The sequence below is a fragment of the Periplaneta americana genome, chromosome 16, assembly GCF_040183065.1.
Source record: "Periplaneta americana isolate PAMFEO1 chromosome 16, P.americana_PAMFEO1_priV1, whole genome shotgun sequence".
In the NCBI taxonomy this organism is placed as follows: domain Eukaryota; kingdom Metazoa; phylum Arthropoda; class Insecta; order Blattodea; family Blattidae; genus Periplaneta; species Periplaneta americana.
Genome location: NC_091132.1, coordinates 122,962,638 through 122,981,743, shown reverse-complemented (window position 1 = coordinate 122,981,743; position 19,106 = coordinate 122,962,638). Strand labels below are relative to the sequence as shown.

At 36.9% G+C, this 19,106-nt stretch overlaps 1 protein-coding gene across 2 annotated transcripts in view; it reads right to left on the bottom strand.

The window, feature by feature from the left end:
• nAChRalpha4 (nicotinic acetylcholine receptor alpha4) overlaps positions 1–19,106 on the bottom strand; it is a 647,992-nt gene that overhangs the window by 80,015 nt on the left and 548,871 nt on the right. For both annotated transcript variants that reach the window (XM_069812978.1, XM_069812979.1), the window contains exon 5: positions 15,211–15,379. In XM_069812978.1, the coding sequence (XP_069669079.1) occupies positions 15,211–15,379 (169 nt within the window). The remainder of the gene's footprint in view (positions 1–15,210; positions 15,380–19,106) is intronic.

The following is a 19,106-nucleotide window of genomic DNA, read 5'->3' as shown; positions in this document are numbered from 1 at the left end:
TTTCATCAGTCCATATTCAGTTCATTGTGGAGAAAAGTCTTTCAACTGACGAATTACTGACTGAAGGACACATAATAATTACACTATTTTGAGAAGATTTTCAAATGGAATAGGATTTTTTTTTAATGTTGTAAAACATCACGCCAATTTTCACCTGTTGGTTTGTCACAAAACTTTTCACTGTTTGAACTACTTAAAAATGGACGCTGCGGCGGTTCTAACGCTTCAGCGCAAGGCGAATGAAAGCAAAGATGGTATATCGAATGTTCTTCTCAAAGAGTGCAGAATATCTTATACTGTGCTTGCTGGTTCTCCTGTCTCATATTGAGAACCGTTCAGAAATGTGCATGAATCGCAGCAGTTCCATCACGATACTTAAATATTCATGTGTAAAATGTCATTGAAAAAAAAAACAAATTTCTGGAGACATAAAGGGGACATTTGCTCCCCGGGGACAGCAACTCAAAACCGGGGACTGTCCCCGGAAATCAGGGACGTCTGGTCAGCCTAATCGTCATAGTAGGCCTTGTCATCACTATTCATAATAATCGTCGGTCTCTATCATTTCTACAGTCATTGTCATCATCGCCATAGTTAGCGTTGGCATCGTTATTTATAATTAGGGAGCGGATTTTTATGTGCTAAAAAATTTGGATATATTTATTTTCTTATGAGCTAAAAAGTACGAAAATATTTGCTAAAAATAAAAAATATATTGTTTTTAAATATGACAAAAATACCTTACTTAACTTGAAAAAAAATGTTACTAGATACTCACCAATCACACTTGCGTATCAGTTGCTAGTAGTTGTCCGAGAATTGCAGTGAACAACAAATGCATGCCCACTATCTCTGAACAACGACTTATACTGTGAAAACGATCTTTCCACATCACAGGACGTCAGACGTGCGTATTTAAAGAGAGGAATGTCACAAACACCTACACCGTCAGTTTCACCTACAGGCACACCCTCCAATACTTGAGCAACTCTACACATTTTTTTATATCCACTGTTTTGCCGTGAATGCACACGTGAAGCGGCTGCAATGTGCTTGTTCCCAGGCAAATGTTGGGTTACCTGAGAGCTCTGATCTGCACTTACTGATTTACCATATGGTTGGCAAAATAACACTTTTCCGTCGATAGTAAAAATGTTTTTAAATTCAATTACATATTGCTGTAGACGCGATATTAAACTCGATTTGATTTTAGGCATCTTAAGAGGCTAATATACATGTATCTTAACATAAAAAAGTGTTTCTAGCTACTGACTATGTCGGAGAAAAGCTTCCTATAGCGACGCCACCACGTCTACACTACGCAGCTCATGCTTATGGTCCGATAATGGGGAATCACAACAAGATGTATTTCCTCACTTCATAGGCATGAACTAGAGGCGAGAGATTTGTTTAAATTAAATAATATTTATACCCGAACTCTTATCCGTTGTGTTTCACAAACAAAGCGTGGAATGAAATCATCTTCAGCAACAATAAACATTCCTAATTATGTGTTGCAAGACCTCTCCTTCTTGTCCATGTTAATTTATTCTCATATAACTACATTGATATGCTGCCTAGCAGTTCTCAGAACTTGTGGCGATACTATTACAAAAATGATCACGGATACACCACACAACCCATAGAAACACGAAGCAACCAAGAACTCTTTAAAAGATAACGTATTTCTGAGTGATATAATTGATTTAGTTTTAAAATATTTAAAAGTTCTTGAAAAAAATTATGTAAGTAAAGAACTCCAAGATTTATGTGTTTATAATAGATTTCCTGAAAATATGTATTTACATAATTTTTTTGTGAAAATATGTGTTTTTATGTGAAATAAAATTCGGGTTTTAAACTTGAAAATTGACATTCGGAATTTTTAACTTTATTAATTGTGTTTTATCACACGCAAGAAAAATATTTAATTACATAGGAATCCGCTCCTTATTTATAATAATAGTTGGTTTCCGTGACTTATATAGTAATTATTATCATAATCGTCAAAGTAAGCGTTATCATCGCTATTCATTATAGGCAAAATTGCCGGTCACCGTTTTTTCTATAGCCTATATTATAGTAAGCCTTGTCATCGCTATTAATACTGATCGGCGGTCACCGTCATTTCTCTCATAATCGCCATAGTAAGCGTTCCCATAGCTATTTATAGACTAGTCATCGGCGGTGTCCGTCGTTGTTATAATCATTGGCATCGTCGCCATAGTAAGTAGGCTATTGATGAAAGATGAGTGGAACGGAGAAAAATTCTCTCCGGCACCGGGATTTGAACCCGGGTTTTCAGCTCTACGTGCTGACGCTCCATCCACTAAGCCACACCGGATTCCTATCCCGGTGTCGGATCGAATCCTCTCAGTTTAAGTTCCACCTCTTTGGTTCCCTCTAGTGACCTACCCTCATGCACTGCGTCATAGACGTATGACAGTGGCACAATGTCCACACATGCGCAGAGGTGCACTCGTTGTGAGTGACTAAGTGGCCGGGATCCGAAGGAATAAGCGCCGTCTTAAATCATTAAGTGATTATTTTTCTCATATCATATATTATTACGATGTATCGAAGTACATCCGTTCCACTCATCTTTCATCATATGATGACGCAGAATTTATGCATGGAAATATCATATGTACTTCGGTACATCGTAATAATGTAAGTAGGCTATTGTTATCTCTATTCACAGAGAATGTCGATCACAGACATCTTCATAGTCATTGTCGTTGTCATAGTAAACAATGTGTTGTTTATCGCCATTTACAGCAATCGTAAGTCATCGCTATTATAGTAAACACCATTTTTGTTATTCATAGTACTGTGATAGCTAATGACCACTGAGTTTTCACTGTTGTAAAGTGAGAGTTGTCATCGTCATAATTACCGTCAGTGACAGCTGTCGTCATAGTTATGGTCATCGTCGTCAAAGTTAGTTTCGCTATCATCATTAGCAACCGGATTTTTATGTAATTACATATTATATTCCTTTCACCCTAACCGTATATAAATAACGAATCTTTGCAAATCTTCTAATTACCATTAATATATTAAAATTTGATACTACATATTTTTTATATATTTACCCCACATTATATATTATGGCTTGGTATTACATAAATCTACATATTTAGGGGTTTTATTCATTTTTACTTCTCTAAAAGGAAAAACAAAAAAAGCTTCTGCTGGGGAAGTTTGCAATTTGAAATACACAGATTTAAAAAGCTTTTTTACCTACGCAAGAAAGGACATATTTCGGGACGAAACATAACATTCTTAGTTCCAGGAAGTAAAAGAGGCACTCACCCCATACCACCCACTGTAAATATGAGTGAACAAACGGTAACCTTTCTCATACAACTACCATGTATTGTAGAAATCCCTCAGAAAGTAGCGTTGAATTCATGCGGTGAAGTGGGACGAGGGCGACATGATTTGTCTCCAACTAGAATTGTTCTGCACACGTCTTAACAAACCGTTCCCATGCAATTTGTAACCTTACCCACCCTCTTCCTAATCCTTCCAGGGAAAGCCCGTGTCAAGTCTGGCATGAGCCGCAATAAAGTAGCCGACTTTTGAAAAGAAGCTGAAGTAAAGGAAAGAACTGGAAAGATGTTCAAAAATTTAAATAACTTAAATAGCTTTTCATGTTATGCTTGACCTCTTTACTTTAAATTTAGTAGACCTATAGGGAAATGGGATTTTTCGAGCAATTATTAAGTATGGTTCTCGGCTGGAATAATCCTACACTTCTGAATGAGACAGGAATGTCACTTTTCAAACAACAGTTTCTAAATGCCTATAGTTTGAGATTTTAGTAGGTACTTTGTTTCTTAAAGGGAGCAGCTAAAATGCATATGTCCCACATCTCCTCTTATTTTCTCCTAATCCAGTACAGCGAAACAGTACTTGCAGTATTGTTGTGTCATTGATATCACTCAGTTCTCTAGTTTTAGTAATTACAATATAAAGTGCAAGTGAGTTTATCTACTGCTTTTAAGTAACTAAAATGACCCCTGCATCTTCAACCCTAACGACAAAAATAAAATTATGGATTGCGATGTACGAAGCTTTCACTACAGATAGAAAAATAGTAATGTATCAAGTGTGCGGTAAAGAAAGTCGGATGCTCTATGAAATCACAAGTCTTACCTATCCTATATATGCCAGATATTGATATTAAATATTTTCATGGTTTTACCAATTTCGGTACATAATCAGCTTATTTTTCTTACATAAATATTTCACCCCTTGATATTACATAAAAATCCGGTCCCTAATCATCATCTATAGGCCCTAATGATCGTCATTCATTGACTTCGCCCAAGTCATAGTCATTGTCGTCACTTTTCATCATCGTCATAGTAGTTCATAGCAGCAAACGTCAGTCGCCATCACTGTCACCGTTGTGATAGTAGTTCCATAGCGTCATAGTACTCTTCATTGTACTAGTTTAATCTTTAGTTACTACGAGTAAAGTAGTCATAATCGTTGTAGTCATTTTCGCAGTTGACAGTTATAGCGTACTAGTATTATTGTCGTAAATCGTTTGTCATTATTCCGCCCTTATGGTCACAATTATACTCATAATTACCATTTCCATTACCATCACCGTCAGTTTTCATTTCACTACTTTGAATAACGCGAGAGCGTCGTTAAATGAAACACTAGAAATAATTCATTTAACGTCTACGTGCGGTGTGGGTGGACCGGATCAATAACGAGTCTCTCTCTACTGTAATGTTATTTACCGTCGGCACAGGCGTGAAGATGATTATGGGAAGATTTTAAAGAAATCAAGACATTAACAACTGGTTCGGACAAACTCAGCAACTTTCAATTTGTAATGTTTCTTATTTTCTTAGTTCAGTAGATAGCTCAGCCAACAGGACACGGGATTCAATTTCTGAAGGAAGAAAATCTGTCACGTTGGTAATGGACAAAGCGGCAAGGGGCACGATGCTTATGAATATTTCGGCTTCTCTAACCCTTACTGATATATTGTCACTCCATTAACATTTTATCATTATTTCTTACTTAGTTACTGGCTTTTAAGGAACCCGGATGTTCATTGCCGCCATCATATAAGCCCGCCATTGGTCCCTACCCTGAGCAAGATTAATCCATTCTCTATCATCATATCCCACCTCCCTCAAATCGATTTTAATATTATCTTCCCATCTACGTCTCGGCCTCCCTAAAGGTCTTTTTCCCTTCAGCCTCCCAACTAACACTCTATATGCATTTCTTGATTCGCCCATACGTGCTACATGTCCTGACCATCTCAAACGTCTGTATTTAATGTTCCTATTTAAGTCAGGTGAAGAATACAATGCGTGCAGTTCTGTGTTGTGTAACTTTCTCCATTCTCCTCTAACTTCATCCCTCTTAGCCCCAAATATTTTCCTAAGCACCTTATTTTCAAACTCCCTTAACCTATGTTCCTCTCTCAAAGTGAGAGTCAAAGTTTCACAACCATACAGAACAACCGATAATGTAACTGTTTTATAAATTCTAACTTTCAGATTTTTTGATAGAAGACTAGATGACAAAAGCTTCTCAACCGAATAATAACAGGCATTTCCCATATTTATTCTGCGTTTAATTTCCTCCCGACTGTCATTTATATTTGTTACTGTTGTTCCAAGATATTTGAATTTTTCCACCTCTTCGAAGGATAAATCTCCAATTTTTATAGTTCCATTTTATTATCATTATTTTACCTTCTCTAAATAAAGTTCTCTTATTAAGTAATCCGTTAAATGAAATAATTTTCGAAAAAGTGTTATATGTCTTTCTTGTGTTAAATTTTACATTACCTCGTTAACATGTTTCAGCCTGCTATCGGCCATCTTCAGAACTGGTTGTTGCTGGTCTTGGCGCCTTTTGTTTGTGTTTCCTGTGGGGGTGTGCATGTGTAGTGTAATGTAGAGTCAAAGTGTGTATGTATAGTCCGGGTCAAATTACTTCATACCGTAAGGGTGAAACCTAACCATTTTTTCCCCATTGCTACATATGCTAGTGGATTGTGGTGATTTTCTAGTTTGCTAGTTGAATTTTCTTCTGCCAACTTCGTTTCGAATTTCGATACTGACAAATAGGCCTACTACAAATGGTAGTGATTTTGAAACTGATATGTTGGCAGCTGAGACAAATATCGACAATATTTGTCGGTACTGGAGTTCCATGAAAATAAAATTGTACTAGATTTCTGAGCCGGTTACTGGAAGCTAGTGAAATTTTAACATACTTACTTACTGGCTTTTAAGGAACCCGGAGGTTCATTGCCGCCCTCACATAAGCCCGCCATTGGTCCCTATCCTGAGCAAGATTAATCCAGTCTACGATCATATCCCACTTCCCTCAAATCCATTTTAATATTATATTCCCACCTACGTCTCGGCCTCCCCAAAGGTCTTTTCCCTCCGGCCACCCAACTAACACTCTATATGCATTTCTGGATTCGCCCCTACGTGCTACTTGTCCTGCCCATCTCAAACGTCTGGATTTTATGTTCCTAATTATGTCAGGTGAAGAATACAATGCGTGAAGCTCTCCGTTGTGTAACTTTCTCCATTCTCCTGTAACTTTATCCCTCTTAGCCCAAATATTTTCCTAAGAACCTTATTCTTAAACACCCTTAATCTCTGTTCCTCTCTCAAAGTGAGAGTCCAAGTTTCACAACCATACAGTACAGCCGGTAATATAACTATTTTATAAATTCTAACTTTCAGATTTTTTGACAGAAGACTAGATGACAAAAGCTTCTCAACCGAATAATAACACGCATTTTCCATATTTATTCTGCGTTTAATTTCTTCCCGAATGTCATTTATATTTGTTACTGTTGCTCCAATATATTTGAATTTTTCCACCTCTTCGAAAGCTAAATCTCCAATTTTTATAGTTCCATTTCGTACAATATTCTGGTCACGAGACATAATCATATACTTCGTCTTTTCGGGATTTACTTCCAACCCTCTCGCTTTACTTGCTTCAACTAGAATATCCGCGTTTTCCCTAATCGTTTGTGGATTTTCTCCTAGCTTATTCACGTCATCCGCATAGACAAGAAGCTGATGTAACCCATTCAACTCCAAACCCTGTCTATTATCCTGAACTTTCCTAATGGCATATTCTAGAGCGAAGTTAAAGAGTAAAGGCGATAGTGCATCTCCCTGCTTTAGCCCGCAGTGAATTGGAAAAACATCAGATAGAAACTGGCCTATACGGACTCTGCTGTAAGTTTCACTAAGACACATTTTAATTAATCGAACTAGTTTCTTGGGAATACCAAATTCAATAAGAATATTATATAAAACTTCTTTCTTAACCGAGTCATACGCCTTTTTGAAATCTATGAATAACTGATGTACTGTTCCCTTATACTCCCATTTTTTCTCCAATATCTATCGAATACAAAAAATCTGATCAATAGTCGATCTATTACGCCTAAAACCACACTGATGATCTCCAATAATTTCATCTACATATGGAGTTAATCTTCTCAAAAGGATATTCGACAAAATTTTGTACGACATCAACAAAAGTGATATTCCTCGAAAGTTACTACAGTTAGTCTTGTCCCCCTTCTTAAAAATAGGTACGATTATGGACTCCTTCCATTGTTCTGGTACAATTTCCTTTTCCCAAATTGCAAGTACAAGTTTATAAATTTCGCTAGATAATGCCCTTCCACCCTCTTGTATTAATTCTGCTGGAATGTGATCAATACCTGGAGACTGGTACTTTTTCAGATTTTCTATCGCAATTTCGACTTCAGAAAGTGTGGGTTCCGGTATGAATGGCTCAGCAGTTTGTATTTGAATTTCGTCCTGATCATTTCTATTTGGCCTATGTATATTTAGTAGTTGCCCAAAATAGTTTTTTCATACTAATAATTAATTAATATCAGTATTAATGTTAATACATAATAGTTATTTTATGTGTTGCGTTGAGGTTATAATTCAGGACTATAGTCAGGTAATTTTTCGGAGTTAATACTCATAATTTCATGTGATCAAACAAAATACATTCTTAGGTTAGGTCTCGTGAGTCAATTGTTTAGTCAAAGCAATGAATTTCGTATTGCCAGACAAAATACTTGACATGGTGATCCTCTTTCCCGTATAGTTTGCCTACGAAAATATGTTACAAATTATTAGAATAACCTTTCAACATAAAGTACGGTAAGTAAATAAGTTACTTAGTACGTAGAATCGTGTGATATCTGGTCAGTTGACAACACTGACAAGACGGCAATATTTGCTGTTTAGGAACTGTTCTTATGTGACCCTCACTATATTCTGAAATTGAGTTGTGTGTTGAGAATTTCATTTGGATGTGTTTTTGTGTGTCTACATATTTCGTATTGTTATAGTGTGTTTAGTTTCTGGCTTTTTGGTTGAATGTGTAGAATTTCCATGTATGTGTTGATGTCTCTGTAGGTGTGGTTAGCATTTATCATGTGCTCTGCATATGTTCAAAATCCTCTGACTAACCAGAAGCGTTTGCTGATTCTGTCTTTATTCCCGAACACGATAATAAACCACATCTTATACGACAGCCGCAACTTAATTACGTAGTTAGGAATTTAAGTCTTTACAAGTACCACGCGGAATTATTAGCTGCTAGGTTACAACAGTGCAACTTATTAGCAAAAGTATCGAATTCATAATTTATAAAACGGAACAATAAACAAAACAAATAAGATATTATTCAATGAAGATTCTATTTGTGTCTTTAAAAATGTGAACTAGTTGATCAATCAATTATTTAATACAATCCAGAAGAAGTGTCTAGCCGCGAAACCAGGTGGCCCGGGTTCGGTTCCCGGTTGGGGCAAGTTACCTGGTTGAGTTTTTCCGGAGGTTTCCCTCAACCCAATATGAGTAAATGCTGAGTAACTTTCGGTGTTGGACCTCGGACTCATTTCACTGGCATTATCACCTTCATCTCATTCAGACGCTAAATAACCTAAGCTCTTGATAAAGCATCGTAAAATAACCTACTGAAAATATCATAATCCAGAAGAATGGAGACTGTACATAGATTAATAAAGTGAGTTTAAAATCAGTTTTATTGCACAAAAAATCCAGGGCTTCAATTCCAATGGCTCATTCAGTGAATATGAAAGAAACTTAAGAGAACAATCACTATTACTTACTTACTTACTTGCTGGCTTTTAAGTAACCCGGAGGTTCATTGCGGCCCTTACATAAGCCCGCCATTGGTCCCTATCCTGAGCAAGATTAATCCAGTCTCTATCATCGTATCCCACCTCCCTCGAATCCATTTTAATATTATCCTCCCATCTACGTCTCGGCCTCCCCAAAGGTCGTTTTTCCCTCCAGCCTCCCAACTAACACTCTATATGCATTTATGGATTTACCTATATGTGCTACTTGCCCTGCCCACCTCAAAAGTCTGGATTTAATGTTCCTAATTATGTCAGGTGAAGAATACAATGCATGCAGTTGTGTGTTTTGTAACTTTCTCCATTCTCTTGTAAGTTTATCCCTCTTAGCCTCAAATACTTTCCTAAGCACCTTATTCTCAAACACCCTTAACCTATATTCCTCTCTCAAAGTGAGAGTCCAAGTTTCACAACCATAAAAATATAACTGTTTTATAAATTCTAACTTTCAGATTTTTTGACAGCAGACTGTATGATAAAAGCTTCTCAACCGAATAATAACAGACATTTCCCATGTTTATTCTGTGTCTAATTTCCTCCCGAGTATCATTTATATTTGTTATTATTGAAGAGAATAAGTTAGAACTGTTTCTTGGTTTATTTGTGAGGATTTGAAAATAAAAGCTTTGTTGCTTGGGTTTCTGGGAGTTTGCTAAATTCTGTTGTTTCTTATGTTTATGTGATAGTCGAGCAACAGCAGAAAATTATGTAGAAATAGACTGCCGCTCCAGAAGATTATGTTCCTGGCGAGCATAATATTAAGTACCCTACCATCAACCTCAGACCTCAAATTGTACATTTCTTGCATTGCCCATAAAGGTAGCCTCGTGAAAAATTTGTAAAATTTCTACATAAAACTAGTGAAGTCTTAAAGATTCAATTTCCTGAATTAAATTAAAAGAGGGCATATGTTTCGATCACTCCGAAGTGAAATGACCTGGCCCTCCAGGTTGCGGGTTTGGCGTTAGGCTAGCTTCCTATCACAGTAAAAAGAATCTTGCTTCTAACTCTTAATATGATATTAGTTTGAAGGCAGCCAAAGACAGAAGTGTCTGAAAGAGAATTATTAAGAAAGCCAAAACTTTCAATATTAAAGTTGTAGTGCCTTAGGATGATGATGATGATGATGATGATATTTTTCGATCAAAAAATTAGGGAACTTTTGAAAGACAGTATTATTATTATTATTATTATTATTATTATTATATTATTATTATTATTATTATTTTAATTTTAAGTAACAACTGTTGTCAAAAGTTTTTAGTGATGAACAGGGCAGAAAACTACCACCAATAATTACAGGAGTTACTAAGCGACAACCAAAATATCGGATGGCACAAATCGCAGAAAATCCACTTCGCATTTTGACTTATTTCTGAACAACTTGGAAGGTGCGTTGGGCAGGGGGAGTTATTTAATGGAGATATCTCTAAAATTGAACAACGGTATCAAGAAAGATGTGATCCAGCGACGATGGGCGATTACTCCTGGTTTTAAAAAGAGGGCATTTCGTTTCTCATAAAAAGAAAATAACAAGTAAGTTCATGATTTTCTCTATTTTTTTAGGAATATAGGGTCTTATGTTTCTTTATTAGTTTCAATAGCTGGTTTGTTAGTAATTTAACAGTTTTCATCAGAGTATAGCTGTATTTGGGGATTCACATACAAGAAATGAGACCAATATAATTTTAATTTCTAAAGGAGTTTCATACTGTGGCACCCATCTGGAACGTTCTGGTGATATCTGGTTGCGTCGGGGAGTTTCGTGCGCGAAGGAAGGCGCGGGGAGGCGGAACTCGGGCTTCGGTAGGCGTTTGTGGCGCGGTACGTCGCGAGGGGAAGGAAAACTGCGATCCCGAAGCGGAGCGGAGAAAGCAGGGGGAAAAACATCTGGAAGTAGTTCTCTCCCGAAGATTCTGTAAGCCACGCGGATCGAAGTTTCGAGATGTTATGGTTTAGTAATAAAAGCGCGAGCAGTCTTCGGAGCATTTAGTTATTCAGTTGCGAGAGAGTTAGCTAGTTAGTCTTCAGTCAGCCTTCAAGTCTTGTCTTGGACAGCGGAGACGTATCCAGAGGATCTGAGTTCGAGGTGCAGTGAACTTGAGTGAGTCCGTAACTGTGGCAGCGTCGAGGCGAAGGCAACGCGTCCGGAGGTCTTGAGTTCGACGTGCAGTGAACATGAGGCGGTCCGTAACTGTGGCAGCGTCCAGGCGTGTGCGGCGTATCCGGAAGTTTTGGGTTCGAAGTGCAGTGAACTGTATCTAGAAGTCTTGGGTTCGAAGTTCAGTGAACTGTATCTGGAAGGCTTGGGTTCGACGTACAGTGAACTTGAGTGAGCTAGAAGAACTAGCCAAGGCGAACGAACTACGAACTGTGAACTGAGAACTGACAGTTTTGTTCTGTACATTCTGCTTTGTGAACATTAGTTGAAATTAGGAGTGCATTGTTGTTCTTCTCAACAATACACGTGAATTGTCATTGTCGCTGCGTGAATTGTCATTGTCGCTGTGTAGAGTGCAATAACGACTAATGTGTTGCTGTGTTGAGTGGAATACCCATTGTTGTAGGGTGTGTGGTTAAAGTTAGAAATAGAAGTCACACTGTAGTATAAAAGTTACAATACTAAAGAGCACATTTATACAAAATAAAAACGTATTGTCTTTCGTATTTTTCACTGTTATTTTCGTGTTCAACACGTGCGAATTATGTAATAACAGGCTATTTCATTCATGTTACAAAAAGTTTAAAATTGTTGACTATTTAATGAAGATAAAGGAGGAGTGAGAAAGCAAGAAGGGGAAGAAGATAAAGATAATGCTTAAAATATGGGAAAAGGAGGAGAATGAAAGTATGTAGAAGAAGAAATTAATAGGGAAGAAAAATTGGAGGAAAGAGAAATGAAAAGGAGAAAGATACGAGAAAGAAAATTACAACAGCAATAAACTGACATTAATACAGGAGAAATGCTTTATTACTTAGAAGCTTAGTAGCTAAAGAGGATATGTTCGTGAGCGTCCATACATTAAACCGCTCTGTACACGATCTTGACTGTAATCGAAGTCACAACCTCGGAACATAGGATGCTCAAACAAAATATTTGAGCTGAGATTAAGGAATTCAGTTCCGGAGGGAACATTAACGGCATCTGATGTTCCAGGTCCCCCTCGCAGTCTCTTGACATAACAAACATCTCTCGCGGGCCGATATAATGCAGTTTGCGTGTCGCAGTCGGTTATGGGTTGCGCAATTATTAAACTGCGGTAAACACGGGATTGTGCTTGTGGGGTAATCGGCGCACGGGCCCCAGCGTGCTGTAATTCATGTAGGATTTCTGAGATCCGAACGATCCAGTTGCCTTCTTTTGCTGTTCTGCGTATTTTACAAGAACAGTGGGCCTATTATTAATAATACTTCATACTAATTCTGTATGTGTACACCATTAAATCTTAAAAATGTTCATGTAATTTTAATTAAAAGACCACTCTAGGGTTATAAAGATATTGGAAGAGTCGGTGGGGTGATAAACACGGCACAAGAAGCAAGAAATAGGTCTGCATATTTCCTAAGAAAGGGAATTCAGTTTCCACTTCCCTGCCAGAAAAACGAATCAGAGAGAGGAGAGGAGAGGAGAGGAGAGGAGAGGAGAGGAGAGGAGAGGAGAGGAGAGGAGAGGAGAGGAGAGACAACAGAGGAGAAGAGAGACAACAGAGGAGAAGACAGACAAGAGAAGAGAAGAGAAGAGAAGAGAAAGAAGAGAAGAGAAGAGAAGAGAAGAGAAGAAGAGAAGAGAAGAGAAGAGAAGAGAAGAGAAGAGAAGAGAAGAGAAGAGAAGAGAAGAGAAGAGAAGAGAAGAGAAGAGACAAGGGAGAAGAAGAGACAAGAGAGAAAAGAGGAGAAGAGACAAGAGAGAAGAGAGGAGAAGAAAGAAGAGACAAGAGACAAGAGGAGAGGAGAGGAGAGGAGAGGAGTGGAGAGGAGAGGAGAGGAGAGGAGAGAAGAGAGAGAAGAGAAGAGAAGAGAAGAGAAGAGAAGAGAAGAGAAGAGAAGAGAAGAGAAGAGAAGAGAAGAGAAATCTAAATTTTTAAATGGAAAAAGTAAACAACAACAGAGGCATAACAGAAGAATATACATACACATACAATATAGGCCTACCAAGTATTTGAAAGAATATATCGTCGGTTACTCAGGGGAAGACGAGTGGAAGGAATATGCCTTTTATGACTGTGGGTTCTGATTATAAGCACCACTCAGATGAACATCCCAGAAGCTAGGTACCTACTCATGCTGATAATATTAGTTACAGTATGTGCACCAAAATCAAACGATAATAATAATAATAATAATAATAATAATAATAATAATAATAATAATAATAATTTTAATAAATTACTTATTTCAACTTTTTATTTCTACGCACAAGAGTAATGGCCAATAGCTGATTATGTCTGCATATTGGTTAATGATTAGTATCGTTATTGTGTCACTAACGCAAGCATTCGTATGGCTAACATACTGCTTTCCTGCCGTTTCATCCCTCGCTCTTCTTCTCGTGAGTCACAAACAATAGTATATTCACTCTATTGTGAGAAATTAAACTCGATTCTATGCTACACAAAATGTAACTACAACGCATATTGTAAGTAATAGCTCAAACCTGTCAAATTTAATAAAATAAGAACTAATTACTAACTAGGGAATAGCGAGAGCAAGATTCTGCGTGTTTTGCCTGTCAGCATATTTAAAGGCCCAATTATATAAAACTCCCTGACTAAAGATCAACTTTGATCGAAGATCGAAAAGTGAACCGAGTTCAGACCTTCTTCTATTGTACAAAACTTTTCTGCGATCAAATTACCTTTGTTCAAATGCAATCTAAGTTCACGTGAAAAGGATTTGGTAACATCGCATAAACAGGTGAAATATGCGATGCGCGGACCATGTTGTACAGGTTTGTTCAGGGTTGCCAATCTACCGACTTTAACTCTTTTTCAACAACAATTTCTTTTAACTTTTATATTGCTTAAATAGAGATTTCGCGACCTTTTTAGCACCCCATAGTGACAAAATTTAATCTTTCTTTGTTGATAATGAAAAATCTAGCAACCTTACAACTACTTTTTGGCGACTTTCCGTAGACTCTGTTGGATACACTGGTTTGTTTTATACAATGTTAATAATGGCGGACAATAAGAAGAAGGTTGACTTTTCTCCAAATTGAAGAGTCCACTGCAAGAATGATGGATGTCACTTTCTTGTCGAAAATGAACCAAGACTGTCAATGGATAGCATAAGACATATAGAATGTACATAGCGAGTTATATGGCATTCACACTGATAGTCATTGTCCAGTAATGATCGGAAAATCACAGTTAAGCTTTGAGCGCTAAGCATTTCAAACTTTCAATTGCCTCTCCTGAAAAATGTATTCCAAATAACATCCATCATTCTTGCAGTGGACTCTTCAATTGTTATCATGTTATGGTGTTTGATATTGCTAAACATAATAAAGCTTTATAAAACGACAATTTTCGTTTAGTAATACAGTTAATTGAAAATTTATGAATGTACCTATCATATCCATTAATAATCAATGATTGTTATAAACATAATATAATTATGGGTTATGTTATTTGATACTGCTGGACATGATAGAGACTTATAAAATATAAGATTGTGTATTAAGGCAAGAAATTGAAAAAAAAACATATAAATGTAGCTACCATCTCTATTAATATTAATAATAATTGATATTTTGTTTGCACAATCTGTCACTCGTATATTTCAAACAGAAAAGAAATAACTGAACTTGTATCATCTAACTTAATCGGAGAAATTTCTTCAGTCAAAGTTGACTTTAGTTTAAGACAAATTAATCTCAGATTAGACTTTATACAACACCAAATTCCAAGTTTAGCTAGAACGAGGATCAAATTAACCTCTGATCTAAGATTAAATTGTTTATACAATCGGCCCTTAAAGTTTTGAGCATTAAATTGTGAACTCACCTTTTCACCGCTGTCCGAAGGCAGGTAGAATGTTAGTACGGTGAGAAACGAGATGCCCATACAAGGGATGATGATGTTCACTGTGTAGAAAAGAGTCTTCCGCCGCATTGTGATGTTGAACGTAATGTCTAGGTACGGCTCGTCGCAGCACGTGTAGAATTTCTCGTTCCTGCAAAACAAATATAATGAACTCTTCACGTGCTTTTCACTTCAAGAGTTGTCAGTAATGTAAGATTTCACTCTGGCCGGGTTTCGAAGGTAAACCTGTATTTCAAATGGCAAAGTGTAACATAAGGTGGAACACTTCTGTGAGAAAACAAGAGTAAATCTTTAAAATACAGGGTGTTTCCGGGCTAGTGTTACTAACTTTCAGGGACAATGGGGACGGTCAATTTGAGATCAGGAACCCTGGCCCGGAAATGACTGAGTCGAAAGTTATAAGCAAAAATAGTTGTGTGGAAATGAAATAATTTTATTCCTCTGTACACATTATTTATGTGTATTCATCTGTACATCTTACACATACTGTATTCATCTGACGTTGTTTACTTTGTCTACTTACAGTATTCCATTCAGTGCGCTGTCTGAGAGGTGGGGACAGGAAACTACACTAAAGCAATGCAGATAACGTAATGTGTAATGGACATGGTCGGTCCTGATATGCACGTCTGTAGACAGCAGTGTATGTGTACAAGTTGCAGTGTCCAGTCGATCAGTCCTAGTGAAATGGAGGAGTACACGAGAGCGGAATATTCAGACCTGATTTTCGAATACGGATGAGCGAATGAGAACAATAGACAAGGTCACAGATTGTATCGGGACAAGTACCCACGTAGGAAACATCCGGTCCATACCATCTTTCCACGACTGTTCCAAAGGTTAAGGCAAGGAGGACACGTGGTGCCAAATTACAATTCCATTTCCACACAACTATTTTTGCTTATAACTTGCAACTCAATCACTTCCGGGCCAGGGTTCCTTATCTCAAATTGATACATGTGCCCTTTCCCATCTTCCCTGAAAGTTAGTAACACCAGCCCTATACATAATGAATCAGTCAGCCAGCGAGCCCCGCAAGCCAATAAATCCATTAATAAATCAGTCAGGTAATTAATCAATCAAATTGGCCATAAAAAGGAAGGTTTCTTTATAACCCTAATGGACACTCTACGTTCGGCTTCTTCATACCTAAAACGATGAAAACTTCGTCAAGTGGGTATTGTATTGTATTTATTAACATTCCATAGTATTCATACATTGCTTCACAGCTAGAATATGGAACAAGTCAAAAAACTTAATACTATTATGAAGTCTTAATTTTTAGTCACAGTCTAGATGAAAAATATACAGAAGAGATTTACAATATAGTCTACTAGTACAACACAAAGTTTTAGTATCAATTTCATGAAGCGTTGTTGAATGTCATGAATTCACCTACAGAATAGAAGGCGTGAGAAATTAGGTACTTCTTTAATTTGGCCCTAAATAATCTTATGTTTTGAGTTTCATTTTTTATATCGATAGGGAGGCTATTAAAAATTTTTACTGCCATACAACGCACTTCTTATTGATAGCATGATAGACTTGCCGATGGAGTATGAGGTCATTTTTTGACGTGTATTTATGCTATGAACTGTTGAATTAGTTACAAAGTTTTCACGATTACATAAGAGGAAGATTATTAATGAAAAGATATATTGACAAGCCATGGGCATTATTTCTAGTTTATTGAAAATAGTCCTACAAAATTCCCTAGTATCGAAGTATCGAAGGGCCAAATTAAAGAAGTGCCTAATTTCTCACGCTTTCTATTCTGTAGGTGAATTCATGACATTCAATAAGATATAGGGTCTCGGAATAGAACACGGAATACAGCACCGACAATTGTGAAATATTAATTCTCTAAGCATATTAAAGCTGTGCAACTTTGTACAGGGACATCATTTTATTTTTACTTCAATTTTTATTGTATCTGAGCTTTTGAATGTACTTCACTCCCACCCCTTCAACCGTCTTCCACACAGGTCCAAGACCGCATATACAGTCATAGTAGCCACAGTACGTTCCAAAAATATGTTCGCATTTTCCAGTGACGAAAGAGCTTTCAATATTGAATCATTTTCGCACAGGTACTTTCGTCCATTTGCCTACGTCGTATCCCGGTTTCCCCAACCAGCTTTTATTCGACAGCTAGTGGCTGGGCTATCTTAGCTCTTTTCTGAGAACATTAATTTCTGTTAGCAATTGGACGCCTACGTAATATTATACAACTGTTTAAAATAACTTAAATAAAAGGGCCTCTTTAAGTAATTAACTGTCACGTGATTTCCCTCCTTTCTACGACCCTACGACATAACCACTTGGACGGACAGTAGATAGTATGTCTGAGTAATTTTATTTTTTCTGGCAGAAGTGAAGATTGAATTTACAGTACGTAAGGTACTCTTTTATAGAGTAGGTACAGAATTATTTCAACATGAGTTACTAGTAAGAAGAACTGTTTTTTTATTTTTATTTGATTATTTAACGACGCTGTATCAACTACGAGGTTATTTAGCGTCGATGGAATTGGTGATAGCGAGATGATATTTGGCGAGATGAGGCCGAGGATTATGAAGAACTGGTAATTGGAATTAAGTACAATATGCTATAATGCGATAATATACACATTAGAACTGAAGCCTGTATCGAAATGTGTTTAAATATCCATATTGTGGTTATTTTTCAATTTAACTTCATACTCTATATTGTACGCTAATGTGTTGTAGACAGTATAATAAACACTGCATAATGAATACGTCCACATGGACAGCTCAGTTCGTGAGTAAAACCACTCATTGTTAATACTGTACTGTATTTTGATTAAACAAAAACATAATGAAAATGATTAAACTCAAAAGCGCAATATTTCCTAGTTTACGTAAATGGATGAACTACTTTTCTTCCCTCCTATACCCAGTAAAGTGATTTGTTTGTATATTACATCAGTATCATCGAACTCCAGTCGTGGAAGGGGATAGCAAACGGAGTTGATCCAGAGGTATAGGCAAGTTAATATTAAAAATGTTAGTAAAAATAAAATGATGTCCCTATATATGCCGCGGCCAGTCAGTGTATTTATTTCAAAATGTAATAACAACATTTAAAATAAAATAAAGAGATAAAAAAACACATCACTAGAAAAATACAAGATACAATGTAATAACAAAATTTAAAATAAAATAAAGAGATAAAAAACACATCACTAGAAAAATACAAGATGCAATTAAAGTGGTGAGAATGAGATAGTCCAAACCCAAACTTTTAACAAAAATAGTGTTTTATGAGAATTCATTTCTTACAAATATGGGGAAGCTACTAGTAAAATGTTATAAAAATTACTAAGAAAATGATGAAAGCATACGCTGAAGAATTTACGATACCGCACCTAGTAGCATTGGACTCTTAGGGCCCTATTCATAGACATTTTTAGCTCGGGCTTCCGGTGGATGATCAGCGTTTTTCGTATTCATAAACCAGTGTTAGCGATAAGATATGATTTTAATTCTGTACTAGTAAACAGTGGATAACCGGGGCTAGCTTAGTACGCTCGTAGCGCGTGCTGCGAAATGTCTATGAATAGCACCCTAAATCTTTTATTACTCGACCAAGGAGAGTCGAGCCGTGGGCGTAATGTGAACTATCGCGATGCGGTATTACGAACGCAGGAGCAGTAGCGCCACGGCTCCGGGCTGCAGGACTCCACTGGTCTTGGTCGAGTAATAACATGCTCTCTTGTAAATGTTTTTCTGTGTCGCTTAGGACTATATCTTTCTTACCCCTTCAATTATGTAACATCTAACGGTAATGGAGGAATTCACAAAGATGAAAGAAAAGCACAGGTAAATAAATTAATA